The sequence below is a fragment of the Scylla paramamosain genome, chromosome 14 (assembly GCF_035594125.1).
Source record: "Scylla paramamosain isolate STU-SP2022 chromosome 14, ASM3559412v1, whole genome shotgun sequence".
In the NCBI taxonomy this organism is placed as follows: Eukaryota; Metazoa; Arthropoda; class Malacostraca; order Decapoda; family Portunidae; genus Scylla; species Scylla paramamosain.
In genome coordinates, this window is record NC_087164.1 from 7,420,160 (window position 1) to 7,444,825 (window position 24,666).

The window sequence follows — 24,666 nt, forward strand, 5'->3', positions numbered from 1 at the left end:
ATTGGATTTCGAGGATAAAGTTTTCTTCTGGTCAGGATGAGACACTCATGAATACGATGTTGGAATCGTGGTGAACAAACTATATGCCAATTTAGTTATCGACAACTGGTCAATATCAAATAGAGTTATATTTTCAAAAGTAAAAGGAAACACTTTGGACATTAATATTTATCAATGTTACGCCCCTACAACAACGCACTCAAACGATGGAAACTGCGAGTCCTAAGAGCAAATAAAGGATGCAAAAAGAATGTGTAAATCACAAAATATTATCATCATCATGGGGGATTTTAATGTTAAGGCTGGAAGAGGACGAAGGAGAAAGATGGTTTGACCGTTCGGGAAAGAAAAGACCGAGAAGACATTTTTGAGGAAAGATTTGAACATGGTCAAGTGATGCTAAGTACATGGTTCAAACACTATCCTACAAAAGTAATAAAACAAAACAAAGGCAAGTGTTGACTGTTGAGGGAATGTATCAATAATAAACGAAATGCGAATTAAAAGAAAAGACTAAAAGGACAATAAGATATATATATATATATATATATATATATATATATATATATATATATATATATATATATATATATATATATATATATATATATATATATATATATATATATATATATATATATATATATATATATATATATATATATATATATATATATATATATATATATATATATATATATATATATCTTATTGTCCTTTTAATATATATATATATATATATATATATATACGAGGTGTGTCATTAAAGTTCCAGGACTGGTGTCCTAAAAGATGAATTTCAAACCCAAGCCACAAACCACCATATTTCCCCTTCAAAGTAATCCTTCTGGAGTATACAACTGCGCTCCCAACCCTCTACAGTCACTAATCTTTTTCTTACGTGCTTTTAAAATCATGTCCTCTGTTGCAGGTCGTTTAACAATGAGCGCTGAACAGCGAACAAACTTGAAGTTTTTGGTGCAGTTGGGGAAAACGCCGTCAGAAGCACTGGGTATGCTGCAAAAAGTGTACGGGGATGAGACAATGTCACGCTCACGTGTTTTTGAGTGGTGCAAGAGGTTCAAAGAGGGCCGGGAGGACGTGGAAGATGACCCCAGGAGTGGAAGACCCTCAACGAGCAGGAATGAGGCCAATGTTGAGCGTGTCAAGCAGATGGTGCGTGACGATCGTCGGTTGACTGTTCGAAAGATCGCAGATGAGCTTGGCATGAACCACAACAGCGTGTGGAAGATTATCACTGAAGATCTGGGCATGCGGAAAGTCTGTGCGAAGATGGTGCCGAGACTCCTGAACGATGACCAGAAGGGACGACGCATGCAGGTGTGTCAGGACATCCTCGAGCGTCTGGAAACTGAACCAGACTTGCTCAGGAGAGTCATCACCGGCGATGAGTCCTGGGTATTTGAGTACGACCCGGAGACCAAACGCCAGAGCCTTCAATGGAAGAGTCCGGCGTCGCCACGGCCGAAGAAAGCAAGGCAGTCCAGGTCCAGCTTCAAGGTCATGTTGATCGCTTTCTTCGATGTGAGGGGCATCGTCCACTGCGAGTTCTTGCCACAGGGCCAGACAGTCAACCAACATGTGTACAAAGAAGTACTGCGGCGTCTGCTTCGTGCAGTGCGCGAGAAGAGGCGGGAGTTGTGGCAGGGCAACTCGTGGCTGCTTCACCACGACAATGCGCCTGCTCACAATGCCCTGAGCATCAGAGAGTTCTTGGCCAAGAAGAACATCGCCGTGCTGGAGCAACCGCCCTACTCACCTGACCTCGCTCCGTGCGACTTCTTCCTCTTCCCCAAGCTCAAGGAGGTCATGAAGGGGACCCGTTTTGATGATGCGGACGACATCAAAAAGGCCGTGACGACGGAGCTGAGGAGCATCCCGCAAGAATCCTTCCAGCAGTGCATGCAAGCCTGGCAGAGAAGGATGGACAAGTGCATGCGGTGCCAGGGGGATTACTTCGAAGGAGATAACCTATAGTTTGTAGCCTGGATGTGAAATAAAACTTGTGTGGCACCAGTCCTGGAACTTTAATGGCACACCTCGTATATATATATATATATATATATATATATATATATATATATATATATATATATATATATATATATATATATATATATATATATATATATATATATATATATATATATATATATGTATATATATATATATATATATATATATATATATATATATATATATATATATATATATATATATATATAGATAGATAGATAGATAGATAGATAGATAGATAGATATACACACACACACACACACACACACACACACACACACACACACACACACACACACACACACACATGACAGATATTTCCATAACTAGGGAGATAGTAGAACAGGAGATACTCGTAGATAAGCTAAAAAAAGTTCAAAACACCAGGACCAGATGAAATATATCCCAGAGTACTTAAAGGCGGGTTGCCACACGCGCACTTTTTGGGCACGACGTGGCACGAGGTGAGTGCGCACCCAATTCGCGCCAACTCGTGCCCAACAGCGCGGCAGCTCGTGCAGACCTCTTGCCACCAAGTCGGGGAAGTCGAGGCAGGTGGCACGACGTCGCGTTAAAATTAAAACAGTTTCATTTTTTTTCCCGACGTGGTACGAAGTGGCGACGTCGGCCCCACCTCGTGCCATCACCTCGTGACACCTCGTACCCTGTTCGAGACACCTCGCGCCTATTGGCACGACGTCGCGCCTGGCGCGCAGTGGTGCGAGCTCGTGCTACCTGGGCGCGAGGTGTCACGAGGTGTGGTGCGGGGTGGTACGAGGTTAGTGCGAGGTGGGCGCGACGTTAGTCCGAGGTGGGCACGAAGTTAGCGCGAGGTGGTGGCGAGCTGTATAATTGCCTCTCACGTGACCTGATCCAAGGGGTATATAAACAGCACCCGTGGGCCACATGGTCACTTATCTCGCAAACACAGACAGAAGAAGAACCCTCCCATCTCCAGCCAACCTTTCCAAGATGCCCAAGAAAGGCAAGCAGCAAGCACCACAGCAGGAGTCTTCCCCGAGTCTGCAGGAGGAAGAAACTGGTGATGTTCCTCCTGAGGTTCCTGACGACACTGACGTTCCTGAAGTGGAAGTGGTGAAGGTACAACCTGTTGCTGGGCTCTCCAGGAAACGCACTCGGCCATCCAAGAAAGACGTTCAGGACTACCCCTTCAACGACGACCAACTGAGGGAGATAGCAAACTACGTCCAGTTGCATCCAGAGCTCTACGATAAGCGGAACGAGAAGTGGCTGAATCCGGCGTGGAAGGAGAGCCTCTGGAAGGACCTGGCCCAAACTTTCTCGGACTGTTCTCACCAGCAGGTGAAGAAGGTGGTGGACAAGAAGAGAACAGATTTTGGGAAAATCGAGAAGAGGGAGAGCAAGAGTGGATCAGCAGCCAGGCCGAGGACGCAGAGGGAGAAGATCGTCGAGGTTTGGGGCTTCCTGGCAGGTCACATCGCCCACGAAAGTACGCACCCTAGTGATGACTTCGGCAGACAAGGTGACGATCAAGATTCCTCCAGCCATGAGTCTGTCCTATCGGCCCACTCAATTGCCAGGAGGAAGAGGAAGAAGGAACGGCAGGAGGAGGAACTATCCAGCCCACGATCCACCAAATCTACCCAGGAGAGCAGTGCCATCCAAGAACTACTCCAGAGTGCACAGCTGCTAGCTACACGAAAACCACCAGTCGAGGGACCTGACGCTGACATCCGGCAGTTTGTTGAATTTATGTACACTCGCCTGAAGAAGGTTTCCCCCATGCATCATGGAGTACTCTTCTCCAAGATCGCGTACATGATCAGCCTCATGGAGGAACCAGTGATGGCCAGGAGTGCTATTAAAGACCCGAGGAGGTTGCTGGATTCTGTGCCCATGCCACTAGGAGTTGCGAGCCCATCGCACCTGTGGCAGCCTCCTGCACCGCCTACTCTTGCTCCTGCTCCTCCTCCTCCTCCTCCAGTCTATCATCAGCCGCAGTACCAGCAGCCACATTACTCGCAGCCCCAATACCAACAACAACAGTACCAACAGCCTCAACAACAACAGTACCAACAGGCTCAACAACAATACCAGCCTCAACAATCAGGACAGCAACAGTTCCCTCAGCAGCCACAGCAGCAGCAGGTGCCCACCCCAATACAGTGGGAATCTATACTCGGCTGTTCACCGTCCCCCGTCAAGACCCTGCAGCACACAAGTACGACCACCAAACTCCAGGGCCAGAAGACGAAATCGCCGGCGAAAAAGGCCATAATGTCCCCCATGATCGAGACGCCGAAGGGCTACGAGGCGGAGGATAGCGACGAGTAAATGTAAACAAAATAAAAATGTATTGCATATAAAAATATGTTAAAATGTATGAAATAAATATGAAAAAAACAACTATATTTTTTCCCTTTTCATTTATAATATAAGTATGGATATAAAATAATAACTGGTAAAAGGAGACATTAAAAACACTTTTTTAATGTTTCCTTTTACCAGTAAAAAAAAATTATAAACTACAAACTGAATATAAATAATTGGGACATAAATGGTAAAAGAGAAAAAGAATATACTAAAACTTGGGAAGTTAAGAAATGGATTGAAAATTGATTCCATTCTTCTGGAGTTCTTGGGCACTTGAGCACCTCAGGTTTGTATATGTCAATTATGGCCTGGCAGACTTTAGGTACGAATCTACAGATGGCGGTTTTGGAGACCCTGAAGCTGTATTGCAGACTCGTATATGAATCGCCGGATGCCAGGAATCGGAGGGTGACAGCCAACTTCAACCCCACTGACAGGGGCTCTCTCATTCTGGTGGCTTTTTTGGCGAGGATTGGAGTAAGCCGGTCCACCATCTCTCCGAAAAGTTCAGGTTTGATGCGGAGGAAGTTCTTGTAGCCCTTGGTGTCTTCTCGGTTGAGCTCCTGCAGCAGGTGGTGAAAATCGCCATGCATCGATCGTCTCGTAAGCCATTCACGGCACCATATTGTTCTGGGTCTTCTTGCTCGTGGCTGGGGTGGCACGGGAGGTTGCTGTAGACGTCTTCTTCGCAGCAGCAATGCAGCAGCCACCATCAGGATTCCTGCCATCAGTACTTGAGCCTCTTGTCTGTAGTTTTCTTCCTCCATCTTCCCTGCTTGCCAGTCTAGCTTTGAGTGACTTGATCATCATTCCCCACCCTTTATATACCGCTTGGGAGGCGCTGCAAATATTGGACGCATCCTCACAACACCCCGTGACATATCGTGACAGTACATCGGCAACAACCTCGTAATTAATTAAAATGCCTGTGCGACCCCTCAAAACGGGTCGTCGGGTTGGGCCACACCTCGTGTGCACGTCGCGATGACCTCGTGCCCACGTCGTGATCACCTCGTGTCACGTCTCGCAACACCTCGTGCCCAGATCGGGCTCACCTCGTGCCACATCGCCACACCCTTGCGCGCAATGTACCCGACGTCTCTGTTTCTGTACTGTTTCTACTCGCGGTGTGGCGCGCACTCACCTCGTGCCACGTCGTGCCCAAAAAGTGCGCGTGTGGCAACCTACCTTAAGGAATGCAAAGAGATTATTAGTGAGCCGTTAGTTTCTGTCTTTAGAAAATCATTGGAGTCGGGTGAGGTACCAGTAATGTGGAGGCAGGCTAATGTAGTACCCATCTTTAAGAAAGGAGATAAAACTTTAGCGTCTAACTGTAGACCTGTCAGCTTAACTTCAGTTGTAGGTAAAATATTAGAGTCAATACTAGCGAGGAACATTAGGGAACATTTAGAAAAAACATAACTTGATAAATCAGTCACAGCATGACTTCACGAAGGGGAAGTCTTGCCTGACAAACTTGTTAAGTTTTTACAGTAAAGTGTACGAGGCAGTAGATATTGGTGATAGTTATGATATCTTATATCTAGACTTTAGTAAAGCATCTGACAAGGTACCCCATCAAAGGCTCCTAAGAAAGGTTAGGGCACACGGGATAGATGGGAAGGTGTTAGGCTGGATAGGGTCATGGCTTAGTGACTGGCGACAAAGAGTTGTAATAAACGGCTCGAAATCTGAGTGGGGTCATGTACTCGTAATTTAGTGGGGTGTCACAGGGATCAGTATTAGGGCAATTGTTATTTCTAATATATATCAATGACTTGGATAGTGGAATTAGTAGTGATGTTAGTAAATTTGCGGATGACACAAAGATAGGTAGATTAATTAGGTCAGAATCGGATGCCATCGCCTTGCAGGCAGATTTAGATAGAATGAATGAATGGACGGACAGATGGCAAATGCAATTTAATATCAATAAATGCAAAGTACTTAGCGTAGGTAGAGGAAACCCACACAATAGGTACACATTAAACAACCAAACTCTGGTAGGTACAGGGTACGAGAAAGATTTATGAGTTATAGTTATCTCTGAACTCCGTCTAGGGAAACAATGCATAGAAGCCAGAAACAGGGCAAATAGGGTACTAGGATTCATTTTTAGGAGTGTTAAAAGTAGAAGGCCGGAAGTAATATTAAAGTTGTACTTTGCGCTGGTCAGACCTCATCTAGACTACGCTGTGCAGTTCTGGTCCCCACATTACAGGAAAGATATAGGTCTATTAGAATCAGTACAGAGGAGAATGACTAAAAGGATACAGGGGATGAGTAGTATTCCTTACGAGGCGAGACTGAAGTTGTTAAATTTACATTCTTTAGAAAGACGTAGGTTAAGAGGGGACCTGATAGAAGTCTTTAAGTGGTATAAGGGTTATAACAAGGGGGATGTAAGCAAAATTCTTAGGATCAGCAACCAGGGTAGAACAAGAAATAATGGGTTCAAACTTGAAAAACTTAGGTTTAGGAAGGAGAGGAAAAAACTGGTTCTCAAATAGAGTGGTAGATGAGTGGAACGGACTCAGTAATCATGTTGTTAGTGCTAGGACACTAGAGAGCTTTAAGAGAAGATTAGTCAGGCTTATGGATGGGGATAATAGATGGAAATAGGAAGGTATATTTCATACAGGGACTGCCACGTGTAAGCTTGGTCGCTTCTTGCAGCTTCCCTTATTTCTTATGTTCTTATGTTCTATATAACACACACACACACACACACACACACACACACACACACACACACACACACACAAATATATATATATATATATATATATATATATATATATATATATATATATATATATACATATATATATATATATATATATATATATATATATATATATATATATATATATATATATATATATATATATATATATATATTCGGATGAGTCGTAGATCTTCCTATACGTCTGAATCATGAAGCATATCAAATAGTTTATCATTTTTTTTTTTACTTTGTCGATAAAAAAAAAATAAAATATATATATATATATATATATATATATATATATATATATATATATATATATATATATATATATATATATATATATATATATATATATATATATATATATATATATTTTTTTTTTTATCGACAAAGTAAAAAAAAAAATAATAAACTATTTGATATGCTTCATGATTTAGACGTATAGAAAGATCTACGACTCATCTGAAATTCATATTGGGAACAAGAAGCAGATGCTAAACTGGTCTGATTGTTAATATTGGAGTTTAGTTTTTTTTTTTTTTTTATGTAGGAAGGATACTGGCCAAGGGCAACAAAAATCTAATAAATAAAATGCCCACTGAAATGCCAGCCCCATAAAAGGGTCAAAGCAGTGGTCAAAAATTGGTGGATAAGTGTCTTGAAACCTCCCTCTTGAAGGAATTCAAGTCATAGGAAGGTGGAAATACAGAAGAAGGCAGGGAGTTCCAGAGTTTACCAGAGAAAGGGATGAATGATTGAGAATACTGGTTAACTCTTGCGTTAGAGAGGTGGACAGAATAGGGGTGAGAGAAAGAAGAAAGTCTTGTGCAGCGAGGCCACGGAAGGAGGGGAGGCATGCAGTTAGCAAGATCAGAAGAGCAGTTGGCATGAAAATAGCGGTAGAAGACAGCTAGATATGCAACATTGCGGCGGTGAGAGAGGGGCTGAAGACAGTCAGTTAGAGGAGAGGAGTTGATGAGACGAAGAGCTTTTGATTCCACCCTGTCTAGAAGAGCAGTATGAGTGGAACCCCCCCAGACATGTGAAGCATACTCCATACATGGACGGATAAGGCCCTTGTACAGAGTTAGCAGCTGGGGGGGTGAGAAAAACTGGCGGAGACGTCTCAGAACACCTAACTTCATAGAAGCTGTTTTAGCTAGAGATGAGATGTGAAGTTTCCAGTTCAGATTATAAGTAAAGGACAGACCGAGGATGTTCAGTGTAGAAGAGGGGGACAGTTGAGTGTCATTGAAGAAGAGGGGATAGTTGTCTGGAAGATTGTGTCGAGTTGATAGATGGAGGAATTGAGTGCTGCTAAAAAAAAAAAAAAGAGATTATTGCTACCTGCTGATCAACATGGGTAAGTACGATAATAGCACAAAATTAAAGCAAATTATTTTTTTAAATAGTAAAACATTAAAACTAATGAAATACTAAAGGAGAAAACACATATAATGATAACAACAAAAAAAGTAAGCATCACCAAACTGCAAATATTACTATTCAAAACAAAAACGAAATTAAACTCTATTCAGTTATTTAGGAAGGTTACTAACAGTGGACTGCAGATGTGACAGTGAAATAAAGAAAATAAATGATCTAGCAAAAAATAATTCTAATAAAATGAGAAACATATTGGCAAATAAACACATTAACTTAGATACAGGAAAATAGTGGTATACTCTCACATATGGAGCAGAAACCTGGACAGTATCCAAAGGAATTTTTGATATCAAAGAGAATGTTAAAGATATCATGGACATCAATAACCAATGAACAAGTTCTAGAAATGACAAACACTGCAAGAGGACTAATTAAACATATATGGGCGAGATGTGAAAGATGTTCTAAGATGAAAAATAGAACATATATGTATTATGATGAAGATAGAAAGAAGAGCAGCAAGAGGAAGACAGAGACAGAAGTACTTGCACACTTCTTCAAGATATTCAGCAATGAAAAGCTCCAGGGCAAATAATGCAGCTAGCAGAGTACAGATCCAGGCGAAGAAAATTGACCGTACTGCAGCTCAGAGGAATGTCACACTGATCACACCTCGCCTCACCAGGTGAGTCTACTCTGTAGGGAAACACCTGCACATATATATCTTTCCCTTTCCTTTCTAGGATGATCACATCCTTCTGTCTGTTTTGCGCTTTTTTGATGTTTGCCACTGTTAACTCCCACGTGGACATATTTATAGATCTGTAACATATAAACAGAGACTGACCTCCCCAGCGGATGCAGAGAGCAGAGGGCGGTGAAGGACAAGGCTTTCGAGGAAGCACACACTGTATTATTAATCTATACATCGAATAAACGTCCATCACTGCAAGATGTAACTCCTTCACCCCTTGCATCCCATCCTGTAGGAGGCAGGATGGGAGGAGGACGTACCATTCCCAGTATGTGTCTGTAGCAGCGGTACTATACCACACGTGTGATGTCATCGGCGGGACGGTACATGTGGCAGCAGGTACTGGGAAGGTACACGTACCTTCCCAGTACGCACACACACACACACACACACACACACACACACACACACACTAACAGATAAGGAAAATGTCCATACGCAGAATAAGGATTGCTACAAAGTGGCATGTTTTTTTTTTTTTTTTTTTTTCCTGAGGAATGAAGATATGCATTGGTGAAAAATGGATGTTCTTCAATAAACTGAAACAATAGATCATGGAGACACCAGATGGCCAAATTACCAAATAAGTTCTTCCCCTTTCCCGCGTGGAGACCATTCTTCGTGTACGAAGTGGTATTATCAGTCACAAAGAGGCTCCTCTAGCAGCGCATGGAGAGATTGCGCAGCAGAAAAAAACAAATAATATATTCGTATATGTACTCGTAATGGCTTTTCTTCACAACGAACAACACAACAACACTCCTTCGCCAACCCTTTCTGTTATTTCATGGTTCACTAAATCGTTATTAGTAATTGAGTATAGGTACAGAGAAAATTGTGAAGGCGTCATAAAAGAAATCATACCTTGCAAAAAACATTACTTTTCATCATTAAAGAAGCACAAAACAATCCCCAATTGTCCCAAGCAGAGCTGTCGTCTGCCATCCCTAGTCCCCTGCCCTACTTCCCCCACCAGCCACAGGAAAGAGTGTCCATTTCGTCCTTCAGCTCAGCTGTCAATTGTAGGATTTTTCTCTGTATTTTCTGTTCATCCATTGTTTAATGACATATTTCATTTCCAAAAATATAAATTTGTATCTTTTTAATGGCCATAAAATTCCAGGATTGGTGGTGGTTGGCAGGAACGCATGTCCAACGATCATAATGACATAAGTAACAAGGAAAGCTGCAAGGAATCATCAGGCCTACACGTGACAGTCCCTGTGTCAATCATACCTACCTATTTCCACCTATCATCCCCATCCATAAATATGTCTAATCTTCTCTTAAAGTTCCTTAAAGACTTAGCACTAACAACTTGATTACTGAGTCCGTTCCATTCATCTACCACTCTATTTGGGAACCAATTTCCTCCTATCTCTTTTTTAAATCTAATTTTTTCAAGCTTGAACCCGTTATTTCTTGCTCTATCCTGGTTACTGATCCACTCTTAACCTACGTCTCTCTAAAGAATGCAGATTCAACAGCTTCAACCTCTTCATCCCCGGTATCCTTTTAGTCATTCTCCTTTTTAATGATTCTAATAAACCTATATGCTTCCTGTAATATGGGGACCAGAGCTGCACAGCGTAGTCTAGATGAGGTCTGACCAGGGCCAAAAATAACTTTAATATTACTTCAGGGCTTCTACTTTTAACACTCCTAAAAATTAATCCTAATAGCCTATTTGACCTGTTTCTGGCCTCTATGCATTGTTTTCTTAAATGGAGTTCTGACCTAACTATAACTCCCAAATCTTTTTCGTACTCTGAACTATCAGAGCTTCGTTGTTTATTGTGTACCTACTGTGTGGAGTTTCCTCTACTTACGCTAAGTATTTTGCATTTATTGATATTAAACTGCATTTGCCATCTGTGTGTCCATTCGTTCATCCTATCCAAATCTGTCTGCAAGGCATCCGATTCTGGCCTAATTAATCTACCTATCTTCGTGTCATCCGCAAATTTACTAGCATCACTACTAATTCCATTATCCAAGTCACTGATATATATTACAAACAACAATGGTCCTAATATTGATCCCTGTGGCACCCCACTAATTACTTGACCCCACTCCGATGTAGATCCGTTTATTACAACTCTCTCTCGCCTGTCGCTTAGCCACGACCTTAATCCAGTGTAACACACTCCCATCTATCCCGTGCGCGCTAACCTTTCTCAGTAGCCTCTGATGGGATACCTTGTCAAACGCTTTACTAAAGTCCAGATATAGGATGGCATAACTACCACAATTGTCTGCCGCCTCGTAAACCTTACTGTAAAAAGTTAACAAGTTCGTCAAGCAAGATTTTCCCTTCGTGAAGCCATGCTGTGACTGATTTATCAAGTTATGTTTGTCTAAATACTCCCTAATGTTCTTCGCTATTATTGACTCCATTAATTTACCTACAACAGAAATTAAGCTGACAGGTCTATAATTAGGTGTTAAAGTTTTATCTCCTTCTTAAAGATGGGTACTACATTAGCCTGCCTCCACATTACTGGTACCTCACATGACTCAAGTGATTTCCTAAAGACAGAAACTAACGGTTCACTAATAACTTCTTTGCATTCCGTAAGTACTCTGGGATATATTTCATCTGGTCCTTGTGACGAACTTTTTCAGCCTATCTATCTCCTGTTCCACTATCTACTTAGTTATGGTAATATCTGTCAGCTTCTCGTTCTCTTCTGCTCTAAACATATCACTATTCGACATTTCCTGTATATTTCCCAGAGACAGTTAAAAAATACTAGTTTAGAACTTTACTAATCTCCTCCCCAGAACTAACCAGCTCCCCATCTGCTGCTTTTAATGGGCCTATTGTTTCTCCATTCTTCAGCTTACATACTTGAAAAAATCCCTTGGGGGTCCGTCTTCGCCTTGCTGGCTACCTTTAATTCATAATTGTTTTTAGCTTTCCTCGTTAAGCTCCTGACTGTTCTAACTAATTCATTATATTGTGGCCTTAAAACTTCTTCCCCTGCCTTTAATCACACACACACACACACACACACACACACACACACACACACACACACACACACTCACTCACTCACTCACTCACTCACTCACTCACTCACTCACTCACTCACTCAGTCAGTGTCAGTCAGTCAGTCAGTCAGTCATTCTCTCTCTCTCTCTCTCTCTCTCTCTCTCTCTCTCTCTCTCTCTCTCTCTCTCTCTCTCTCTCTCTCTCTCTCTCTCTCTCTCTCTCTCTCTCTCTCTCTCACACTCCTCCGACTCTTCCGTACCCTTCTCCCATCCTCCTGGCCTTCACCTGACCATACACTTTATGAATGCGTTTTTCAGATAACCTAATCTTATAGCTAGAGAGCAGTGTATATACTGCAGCTGTTCCTCACTTATGTTCACGGTCAATTCTTCCTAGGTAAGCATAAATATATTGCTTCTATGCTGATGTAACTGAGTTGGAACTCGAGGTTATGTGGCTTCGTTTGAAAACAAGTCTCCATGGCTGTTAACAGGACTCTTTTAGCATTTTCTATCAAAATGCATTGTTTATTTAAATATAAATCATAAGAAATTTCCCAACATTTCAATACATGTAAAATGCATCAATTCTAGTTTTTAAATTTTGTGTGATTTGCATGAATACCAACATTACAAGGAACACTTGTCGGACTGGGGAACGAAGGAGTGTCTATTAATACCACAGAAAGAAAGCGCCCTTCCTGGAAGATCCTTTGTGGAAGGAGAGGGAGTAGACTCTGGAACTCCCTGCCTGGTTCCGTATTTCCTCCTTCCTATGACTTGAACTCCTTCAAGAGGGAGGTTCTTTCAATATTTGATTATTGTTTCTGACTTCGCTTTGGGGACTGGCACTCAAGTGGGCTTTTTTTTTTCTTCAATTTTTTTTTTAATTGCCATTAGTAAATGCCCCTCTTACATTAAAAAATACTGATTATCTGACTGAGCAGTATTCCATGATCAATGTATTTTTGGTTTTGCTGATATTCCAGTTCCAAGTCATTGCAAGTGGTGGTTCATAAATTATTCGATAATACCAATGTCTGAACCTTTGTTGTACGCTTCAAAATGGTTCATGCAATATCATAAAAGGTGGTAAGTAGTTGAGGTGCTAATAAAGGATAGAAAACCTAAACTTCTAAAATTGTTACTGCATCGTTCCTTAAGTATTCTCTGCTGCTGCATTCTTCCTTAAGGTGGGAATACCTAAGTATTGTAATGGTTTAAAAAAGGAAACACTTCTGTGTTCAGGTGGTACTCGTCGTTCAAAACTTTGAAGTTATGGGTGAGTTAGGGCTGACAAGTTGTCATCCTTGGATCTGGCTGGGCTTCTGAAGGTCAGATTAAGTTTCGTGCCAAGGTTTTGTCTCCAGTTGTGTCTCACTCAGAATGAAAATCTATAGAAACTTAGATATTTTATATGACGAAAACGTTTTTTTTTTTTTTTTTTTCATTAATTTAATGTTTTATTGAAAAAGAAAAATCACTTTTGCTGGTAATAGAAATAACGATTCCAACATTAATAAACGGAGATCGGCAGCGTTGACGGGAACACTTAAGACATTTAATCATTCGTGGGTTATTACCGATCTCGGTACAAATCATGTTACAAATATTATGAAATCAGTGAATGAATCAAAGACTTGCTTTATTTCATCTGAGTTAGAGTATGAGGAAAAGAAAGTGATCACACAATACTAACCAGTCAGCTTCATTCACTGATCGAATACTTACACTGGACAACAAAATAGATGTTGGAAATGATGAAAGGATTACATAATAAACTCTAATATCCCTAATTATTTTATGCTTCATCTTATCATTCCTGTTTTTTTTTTCAAAATTACTAAGGCTCTTTCTTACACCCCACTCTAAATATCCATAACAATATAAACTGTATATTGTAAAGAAAATAAGAAAAGCGAGGCTTCTGGCGGGGCGCGCGCAAGCACGCGCGCACACACACACACACACACACACACACACACACACACACACACACACACACACACACACACACACACACACACAGTTGTTTTTTCTTTGTCAAGAAGAAGTTTATAAAAAGTATTTGCTACACTAGAGAAGCGACAGAAATGTAAACATGACAAAACATGGCAAACGATAAACGAGCAGCGAGATCGAAAAGACGAGAACGGCTCTTCCCGAAACTAAGTATTGTGCTACTTGATTAGTGACCGCGAGTTGCGACCAAAGTTTGTTACTCACCATCGACCACATGAAAGAGGAAATCCATGGTTAAGGTGAGTAAAAAGCGATACATATCCTGTTTGGTGGTTGGTGGTCATCTATTGATCTTATGCCTGGCCAATACTTCAACTACATTCCAGATAATTAGATCATAACAAGGCATACAGAGCGTGGCTGCTTGAAACCGCAGCTGTGTGTGGGCACTGGGACCAAGGAAAAGAGTCTGGTCTTTTTACCATGGCCGGAACAAAGCTCGCTGGGATCCATCTACGTTAATAAAGTAATAAGGTCGGGTTCTGATGCAGTGACCCTGCAGATAGACTTATATTAGATGTATGAATGGACAGATAGATGATGAATAGAACTTAATATTAACAGAGGGAAAGTGTTTAACGTAGGTAAAGGAAATATAGCTAATAGGTGCACAATAAAGAAAGAAATCTTAATAAGATCAGAGGCCAGAGAAAGATTTAGGAATTATACTTGTAAAAAGTTCTGATTTCCGTCACAAAAAAACAATGCATAGAGGACAGAAATAGAGCAAACTGTGCATTATAATTTAACTTTAGTAACTTTAGAAGTAGAAGTCCATCAGTAATATTAAAGTTTTATTTGGCACTGGTCAAACATCATCCAAATTACGCTGTTCGGTTCTGGGCCGATGTCACACGAAGGATTTAGGTCTGTTTGAATCGATGCAGATGAAAATGACTAGAAAGATGAAAAGATTAAATGGATAAGAAATATTTTTTTTACGAAAGGAGACAGGAGCTTTCAAATTCACATTTCTCATAAAAGCGCGTATTAAAAAGAGATCTGATGGAGAGATTTTTGTGGTGTGAGATATATCAAGAATGACAACGAAATTTTCAAGGCAAGTAATAAAGAAAATATAAGAAATAAAGAGTCTAAGCTTGATAAAATTACTTAAAAAAAAAAGATAAGAAACTGACACTCAAATAGATTAATCGAATAGATTCAGTAATCAGATCGTTAGTGATGATTCAATGGAGAGATTTAAAATAAGAATAGATAGATTTATGGATTGGAAAAGCGGAAATAGGTTGGTATGTTTTATACAAGGAGTCCCACTTGTGGGACTGTTACTTATCTATCTACTGGCAGCTTCCCATATGTTCTTATTTTAAATAATTGTGATAAAGTGTTAAGTGATTGCAATCAAATGCACACAGGTTATTTTACGAAAGCCATGAAGAGTGTCCAAGCCTAACTAAACCCGAACAGTTTCCACGAACAGATAACCAGGTCAGAAACTACATTTTTATTCCTTTCAGGCCTCCTTCACAAAGAGGCCAGACTTAAAATTTTGTATACTCATACCATTGATATTTGAGTGAAAGCTCAAAAGCATCCGACATAAGAAATAAGAATTTACACGGTAATACGTGTGTGTGTGTGTGTGTGTGTGTTATATTACTACCAGACCCAGCCCCTCTTACAACTACCACTAATTACACTATGTAACACGATTTTTGTCTTTGACAAGCAAGTGTTATTTTCCAACTCTTCATTGCAAAACAATAGAAAATGTCCATTATTCCTGTCAAACTTTGCTTTTCTGGCTTTTAGAAAGATTTTTTGCCCGAAAGCAGCTAAATTTCACCATTTTCACCATTTTTGGACAGAAAACAAAAACAAACAAAAAATCAAATGACACAAATTTATTTTAAGACTTCTGAAACTATTTTTTTAGGATTAAAAATGAAGAATTTTTCTCGATTTGCATGAATACAATAAAATCACTTCATGTACGAACCCCCAAATGTAGTCTCCTATCATGTTTTCATTGAAGGATCCCTGATATCTTTGTTCAAAGTTCATTATATCTTGGTGGAAGCGCTTCCCTTGTTCCTCTGAATATGCTACCATATTCCCCTTGAATTTGTCGAGGTGAGCATCTAGGATATGGACCCTGGAGAATGATTGCAGCCTCTTGATGCCATTTCACCTCTTGTGATGTATCTCCGCAGGCAGCCAAAGCAGAATAGAGTAGTGGTCTGCAAGCACCTATTTTTATATTATCAAGCAGTACACTAGAATATTCTTAGTCTTTCTAGAATGTGTTTCAAAATGTTCTCAATCTTTCAAAAATATTCTTGAACCTACTTTAGAATATTCTGAATCTTTCTAGAAAATTCTTGTAGATTCTAGAAAATTCTTGATACTTCTACATATTTTTACTGTATTCTAGAAAGTTCTAGAATATTCTGGAAATGAACAGAATATTCTTAAATGTTCTAGAAACTTCTAAAAGTTTCTGAAATGTAAGCAAATTCTTCTAAATATGAGAAATTTCTTGCTAGATCTGGTCAGTTCAAGAATGATCTTATTAAAACAAAAAATCTTTAGAACACTTTGTATTCTTTCTTTCATTGTTTTAACTTATTTGCAACATTTCAAAAGCAATTAGATAAGCAAATGAGATTTTGCAAAGGTCTTTAACTGACATGAGAACCAATAGTAACCCATACTATAATGAAATAAGGCAAAAATGGAAATTCATTGTTCTAAACACAAAAGCAAAGTTTCAGGATAAAAATTACTTTTGTCTATTTTGTTTAGATGGAAATAACTGGAAAATTATGGTTTGGGGCAGAGGGCAAGACAAAAGGGAAATTCTGTTACATAGCGTTATCTGAATAAAGATAACGGTTTGTTATCAAATTACTGGCGGCATTGCGACTGATGCTCACAAATTTGGAACTTACAAAAAACTATCTACTGAAAACAAAATCTCAGTCATCAGATACAAAACCCAGTTCTTCCAGCCTTAAATATTCATTCAGTTATTATAAATTAATACGAATTTTCTTGTAACCCATGACATCATCGATCCGAGGAAAATCACAAAATCTTTCCAGCAAAAAAAAAAAAAAAAACCTTTAGAAACGTTAGCAAACTCGGTTATACTTCCCATAACTGCTTTCAGTTGCTTCCTTTTTCCTTTTATTTTCTTTAAAGAGAGTTGAACTTTTTTTTTTTGTAAAATGGCACTAGCCTACGGCAACAAAAGGGCGAAACAAAAGGGACCACAGACTGCCAGTCTTCTGGCTTTCCTTACTAAATCTTGGTCATCCTCTTTTAGAAATTTTAGTGAAACGTTTGCAGTTGCCTCAGACATATCAAAAGCTTTTTTTTAGATTCTGGCACAAAGCTTTGATTCCTAAACTACCCTCCTACGGCTTCTATCCTTCTTTCTGTAACTTCAGCTCAAGTTTCCTTTCTGACCGTTCCATTGCTGCTGTGGTAGATGGTCACTGTTCCCCTAAATCCATTAACAGTTGTGTTTCTCAAGGTTCTGTCCTGTCACCAACTCTCTTCCTGTTATTCATCAATGATCTTCCAAACCAAACTTCTTGTCCTATCCACTCTTACGCTGATGTTACCACCCTGCACTTTTCCACGTCTTTTCCTCGACGACGAACCCTTCAGGAAGTTAATAATTCACGCAGTGAAGCCACAGAACGCCTGACTTTTGATCTCTCCAAAATTTCTGATGGGGTGGAGCAAACATAGTATTGTTCAATGCTTAAAAAAATCAGTTTCTCCATTTATTAACTCGACACAATCTTTCAGATAACTATCCCCTCTTCTTCAATGACGCTTAACTGTCCCCATCTTCTACACTGAACATCCTCGGTCTGTCTTTTACTTATAATCTAAACTGGAAACTTCACATCTCGTCTCTAGTTAAAAAAAAAAAAAAGTTTCTATGAAGTTAAGCATTCTGAATCATCTCTGCTAGTTTTTTTCCACCAACTCCCAGCTGCTAACTCTGTACAGGGGCCTTATCCAACCATGTGTGGAGTATCCTTTACATGTATGGGGGGTGGGGTTCCACTCATACCGCTATTTTAAACAGTGTAGAATCAAAAGCTTTTCGTCATATCAACTCCTCCTAACTGACTGTCTTCAGCCTCTTTCTTATCACCACAATGTTGCATCTCTTACTATCTTCTACCGTTATTTTCATGCCAACTGCTCTTCTGATCTTGCTAACTGCATACCGCCCCTCCTCCCGCGCCCTCGTTGCACAAGACTTTCTTCTTTCATTCCTGTTCTATCCACCTCTCTAACGCAAAAGTTAACCAATATTCTCAATCATTCATTCCTTTCTCTGGTAAACTCTGGAACTCCCTGCCTGTTTCTGTATTCCCTCCTTCCTATCACTTGAACTCTTTCAAGAGGGAGGTTTCAAGACACTTATCCTTCAAATTTCGATGATTCTTTTGACGTTTCTTTTGGAAATGGTGCCTAAGTGGAATTTTTTTTCATGTTTTGTTTACCACCACCACCACCACCACCACCCTCTTTCGTAAGAAAAAAAAAAAAAATAGAAAAAGAAAAACAAAGGCCAAAAGGTTCATCCAAATTAGAGGATAAGTGTTGTGAAACCAACACTCTTGTAGCTTTATTGAGGTATGGTTGTTTTGAGTTTTTTTTTCTTGTGTGTGTGTGTGTGTGTGTGTGTGTGTGTGTGTGTGTGTGTGTGTGTGTGTGTGTGTGTGTGTGTGTGTGTGTGTGTGTGTGTGTGTGTGTGTGTGTGGATCAGCTTTATTATGGTCTTATATTCAGGAAAAGGTTTTTGTTCCTTTAAAGAGAAATGGGTTTCTCATAGTTGTGATTAGTGTTCCAAAACACGGAGAGTCTCCAAATACGTATTGAGTGATTTATAGATCTCCTTTTCTGCTTCATTAAATAGCGTGCAAATCGGATGAAAATAATAAACATCGTCTCTCACGAAATGTTTACCGCTTTCTTCTTCCTCCCTTTCTCCTACCAGACACCTCTGACCCCGCCCTTGCTTCTTCACTCTTCGACATAATACCACATCCCATTGCATCAATCACACTTTAGGCGCACCACGTATTCACCTCACTCACTACCACCACGTTATTACGTCACACATTCCCGATTATGGTTGTCCATCAGAGTGTCCGCGGCGATTTCCTAGCTCTCCTGATGGCAAGGTATGGAGGTTTATGTGGTTTATGTGATTCTTTTCCTTTAGAGTTTTGATAGCCTATGAGGATAATTGAATTATAGCAGTAAAACACTTCACGACTTACTCAGATAATTTTGGAAATAACAAGCGCCTCATAATGGTAACTGTTGCATACGACCAGTCTCCTGAATGATGAGTGAATGACCGACCGGTTGATTGAATGATTGATCGATTAATTAGGAACTGACGAAATACCTGACTGACTGACTAACAAATTAAACGATTCACTGTTTGAGTGATATATAGTAACATTGGTTAGTTCACTGACTGACTGACTGGTCGACTGATTAACTGAGTGATAGCCTGACCGACTTATGCTCTTGCACCACACACACACACACACACACACTATGAAATATTCAAATTCGATTGCCTTCATTTATAATATGTATGTGATGAAATATTCTGTATTCTAAAATTCACTGAGGCAGCAGACTCACTATGTCACTCCTAGCACCAAGAACGCATGGTTCATCGATGCCGGGTGATGCGTTATGGAAGGTAAACAACGATAAGATGACGCTCTTTGTGAAGACTGGTTCATTAATTTTCCCATTACAAATAATTTGTGTCTAAAATCAGTTATTACAATCCAAAACAAATACTGCCTTTGCTTCCAGGCAGTGAAAAAAAAAGTTCACTCGGTTGTCACGCTCTACTACTACTACTACTACTACTACTACTACTACTACTACTACTACTACTACTACTACTACTACTACTACTCTTACTACTACTACTACTACTACTACTGTTTCCCACTCACTGGTCAGCTTCATAAATGAATTAATCCTCTGAAAGATACATGACATTAGGAGATTAATTGTATCAATAGAGCGTTACCTGCGAATCTATGGGAAGGTGCTGAGGTGGGGGGTGGGGTATGGAGTGGCGATGGTGGGGATGGTGGTGGTAATGGTGATGATGAATCTATAGCAAGGTGCCATGGGATAAGTATGGACAGATGATGGTGGTAGTGGTGGTTTTAGTTGTAGTCACGAGTCTATGACAATCTGCGGATAGATATGTATGAGGGGGCGGCGCTGGTGGTGGTGGTGGTAGTGATCACGAGTTTCACAATATCAGTAACACTGACGTACACTGTAATTTATAACCAGTTCTCTTTACTGCATTCATTGCGCTGGTGCCGCCTCTTTAGAATTTGTTATCTATAACAAACTATAAAGAGGAGCCTTGTAGACTCGACCTTAAGCGCAAAACACTTTCTTTTTCTTTACCATGACACATCTGAAATACAGTAACAGTAATGAAGCTTAACAAGTGCCTCTGCCTCACAAGCTCAAGGAGCAAATCAATCCCCTGTGACTTCAAGTTCCTGTCGTCAGAAGTCGCCAATAATACTCTCGTGAGACTGCCTGCAGCGTGTTAAACTGACCAGAAACGATGATGATCTCACCACTGCCAGACCTTCTTATGTTAAGGCTTAATTCTTACCCTGAAACCTTAATATTAGTTTTGTTATTTACAAAATAACTGCATGCTAAGGCTACATGTCAATTGCACACATTTTTATTTTCCCTTTGAATCAACAGCAAGAATTTTATTTTCAGCATAAGCAATTTATTAATCATGATTTCATCCTTACGTTGTCTCGAGTGAATGTGTACCGCCAGGTGCACCGCTGACGCCATTATGTAACGTGCCATCCTTTCCCTGCCTCATTCAGGAAGGAGACTGTGAAATGAAGGAATTATATCTTGTAGTTCTTCAGTATATTTGGGGTAGAGAGTGTACAGACTTGACTTGCCTCAGAACTCGACTACCTACTGATCCCCGACTAACTGCATATGGGGAGCACAGACTCTATTTATCTGCTAAGCGTAAAATTTACATCAAAGAGAGCGAAACAGAAAAAAAGAAGGATTAACATGAGCCCTTATGATAATCCAAGGGAGGAAAGGAAGAGAGTGTTTGAGAATGTATTTCTCCAGTGGACAGGCACTGGGAAAGGTTAGGTGAGGTGAGATCGAGGTGGTAGTAGTAGTAGTAGTAGTATTAGTAGTAGTAGTAGTAGTAGTAGTAGTAGTAGTAGTAGCAGTAGCAGCAGTATTAGTAGTAGTAATAGTAATATATTATAGAATATATTGGTGTAAAGACATTTTGACAGTTCTTAGTATATCTTGTTATCTCCAGAATTTCACCTCATTTTGTGGTGGTTTTCCTTTACTACAGTAAACGCTGTTATACTAATACTTAAGTACGATCTGTAAAATGCTGGAATCTGAAGTAATACGTACGTTAATACCACGGAAAACTAACTTCACCATCCCTCCTGGTCCCCGATCCTTCTTTAAGTGAAAGGCATTGTGAACGTTTTTATTTTTTTTATTTTTTCTAATTGTTATTAGTATAGAACGGTGCTCTTGACACGTAAATATATATATATATATATATATATATATATATATATATATATATATATATATATATATATATATATATATATATATATATATATATATATATATATATATATATATATATATATATATATATATATATATATATATATATATATATATATCGTACGAGATAGAATATATATATTGTTAGCAGAGTTGATGTGGGTCAGCAACAAACTAATGGTCTGTATCAAACTCCAGTCGTTGCTACGCTTGCCAATAGCAGCAAAGGAACAGTATAGCCTATCTTATTATCATTCATTGCAGCTTTCTTGTACAATTTCTACTATGTGCAATAAGTCATCGTGTCGCACCGTGACAAATCATTCGACAATGGTGGTGAATAAGGATACCGGCCTAAAGTGTAAAGGAGCATGAATGAATGAATGACTTGTGTTATATGTAGATAAAAGAGTAAGTAACATGGCTGTTCGCAGGTAAGGTCTGGATCGATGTTGTGTACGTTCGTGCACACATGCATTCTCTCTCTCTCTCTCTCTCTCTCTCTCTCTCTCTCTCTCTCTCTCTCTCTCTCTCTCTCTCTCTCTCTCTCTGTGTGTGTGTGTGTGTGTGTGTGATTACTTATCATGCTGTTATGAGCAGCTCACGGTAAGATTGCACTTAATTAAATAACATGGACGATCTATACCTACTGTAAATGCCGAGCGGTGACATGAGACATATAACATTTTTTTAACGGAAACCTAGACATGCTATTGTTTTATGTAAGTCTGTTACAGAACTACAGGGGTAAAGTGACGAAAAGTGTTGCTTGATCATTTATTTTTTTCCATTCTCAGCACGTATCAAGCGTGTACCGCAAAATTTAGTGATGCAGACTTCCTACCAGAGTGCGGAATGTTCATACAAATGTGCTTTTCATTATCATGCTAAAATGCATTGGCACGAATGAAGTTAAAACAGAAAGAAATACACGTGTCAAAAAAGTGTCCCTTCGATACCTGTGTATCCCTTGCGATATAAACTGACATTGTACTGCTATTATATTTATGTATTTTAGGATCCACTTGAGATACTAGCACTTCAGGTTGACAAACACTGGGCTAGTAAATGCAGAAATTACCACTTTTCAAGATAAACAATAACCTGGACAATTTTGCGGAATGCATGACTGTCGTGATGCTTGGAGGACAACAAATAAATGTAGTATTATACAGTCGATAACTAGTGCGCTTTGAGGTATTATCCTCAAAAAAAAAAAAATCAATTACCATAAGTACATAATTCACCTGACATTAGCCGGCGGATTGCTCATACCTGGGACCAGCAAGTCAGCACTAGACTTGCTCAGGCGTAAAGTCGATCCATCTGAAAAGAAATAATTATATTTATTTTCAAAATAATATTTTCTTCGCACCATATAAGATTGTGTTCTACTTAGGGTTTGTATCTTAAATTTTGTTGAGAGAGAGAGAGAGAGAGAGAGAGAGAGAGAGAGAGAGAGAGAGCGTTTGGTGCTAGTGTGCCGGTCACTTGGTCACAACTGGCAACTGTCACCTCTCGGTTGCTGCGACTCACTCATATTGTTCTGCTCCTGGTACTGTCGCCACCCAATTAATTACGAGTATTATAGTCGGAAGTTTTAAACTTAACATACTCCACTTACGACAAAATAGCGACACGGTGTAGGATTCACATTATAACCTCCGAAGAATTGGCGGATTTTCCAATGTTACAAAGAATGTGCGCTAAGAGGAAGTTGCCTTCTGTCTATTGTTCTCTGGCTGCCATCTATTGCAGAGGCCTGCTTTGTTATTGCCGTCGCCGCCTCTGTCTCTAGTGGTTCGTTACTGTTCCTGGCTCTTGTATGCCCTACTTGTGAATTTATATCTCACCACTGGGCTACCTGTACATAACTCTGGTTCATATTCCTAACTGGGATGGCTACTCCATTTTTTTTGTGATGTCTCACCAGCCACAGATAGTCATCCTCTTCTGTCTCATATTTTGCCACTAGCTATAGAACCCGCAGATCCGTAAGGGCTTCTGTTGATTTGCAGCCTTTTAATCCCTCAACTCTTTCTGCTGCTTCGTGTTGTTTGTTCCCAGCTATTCAAGACATGCAGTACCTTCTCGCAACCGGTGGTTGATTACCTTGGCTTGTGCAGAGAGAGAAAGAGAGAAAGAAAGAGAGAGAGAGAGAGAGAGAGAGAGAGAGAGAGAGAGAGAGAGAGAGAGAGAGAGAGAGAGAGAGAGAGAGAGAGAGAGAGAGAGAGAGAGAGAGAAGTACCGATCAAATCTACAACATAATGTGCGTCTCCTGTTCTTCCAAATCGTCTCATGTATTACCTGATACTCATAAACATCCATTATCACGTCTGTATCTCTCATTCTACACATTTTTGTAAGAGTGCACTTTTATATTGGTATAGAATAATAAGGTAAGATACACATTTTTCATTCAGGGATATTTCCGTAAAATATGGAAGAAAACAAATACATCTTATTCATTGGTTTAGGTTTATGAAAACTACAAGGAATAACGTTTTTGGGAAAGGTAACGTAAAGGAAGTAACAGCCGTAAATAGCAGCTTAGGAACATTCATTACACCTTATAAGGATTGAGAGGAATTCCATACATTGTTGCCAGAACCATGCTCTTTAAATGGTGCACTAAGAATAACACGGTTGTTGGAAGAAATAATCTGGAGCTTCCCACGAAAATGACATTGTACTTATGGAGGTACTAATTGAGTACAGTATGTACGGTAGCCAAACAATTACAGAGGC

At 39.8% G+C, this 24,666-nt stretch overlaps 1 protein-coding gene and 1 long non-coding RNA gene across 2 annotated transcripts in view; one reads left to right on the top strand and one right to left on the bottom strand.

Moving 5' to 3' along the window:
- LOC135106686 (uncharacterized) overlaps window positions 1–24,666 on the bottom strand; it is a 280,738-nt gene that overhangs the window by 45,195 nt on the left and 210,877 nt on the right. The window contains exon 4 of the long non-coding RNA XR_010271406.1: window positions 23,194–23,244. This is a non-coding gene — a long non-coding RNA (uncharacterized LOC135106686). The remainder of the gene's footprint in view (window positions 1–23,193; window positions 23,245–24,666) is intronic.
- Window positions 2,456–4,354, top strand: LOC135106706 (uncharacterized). Its single transcript, XM_064015964.1, has one exon. It carries the CDS (start codon window positions 2,945–2,947, stop codon window positions 4,352–4,354), a length of 1,410 nt encoding a protein of 469 aa, XP_063872034.1. The 5' UTR covers window positions 2,456–2,944.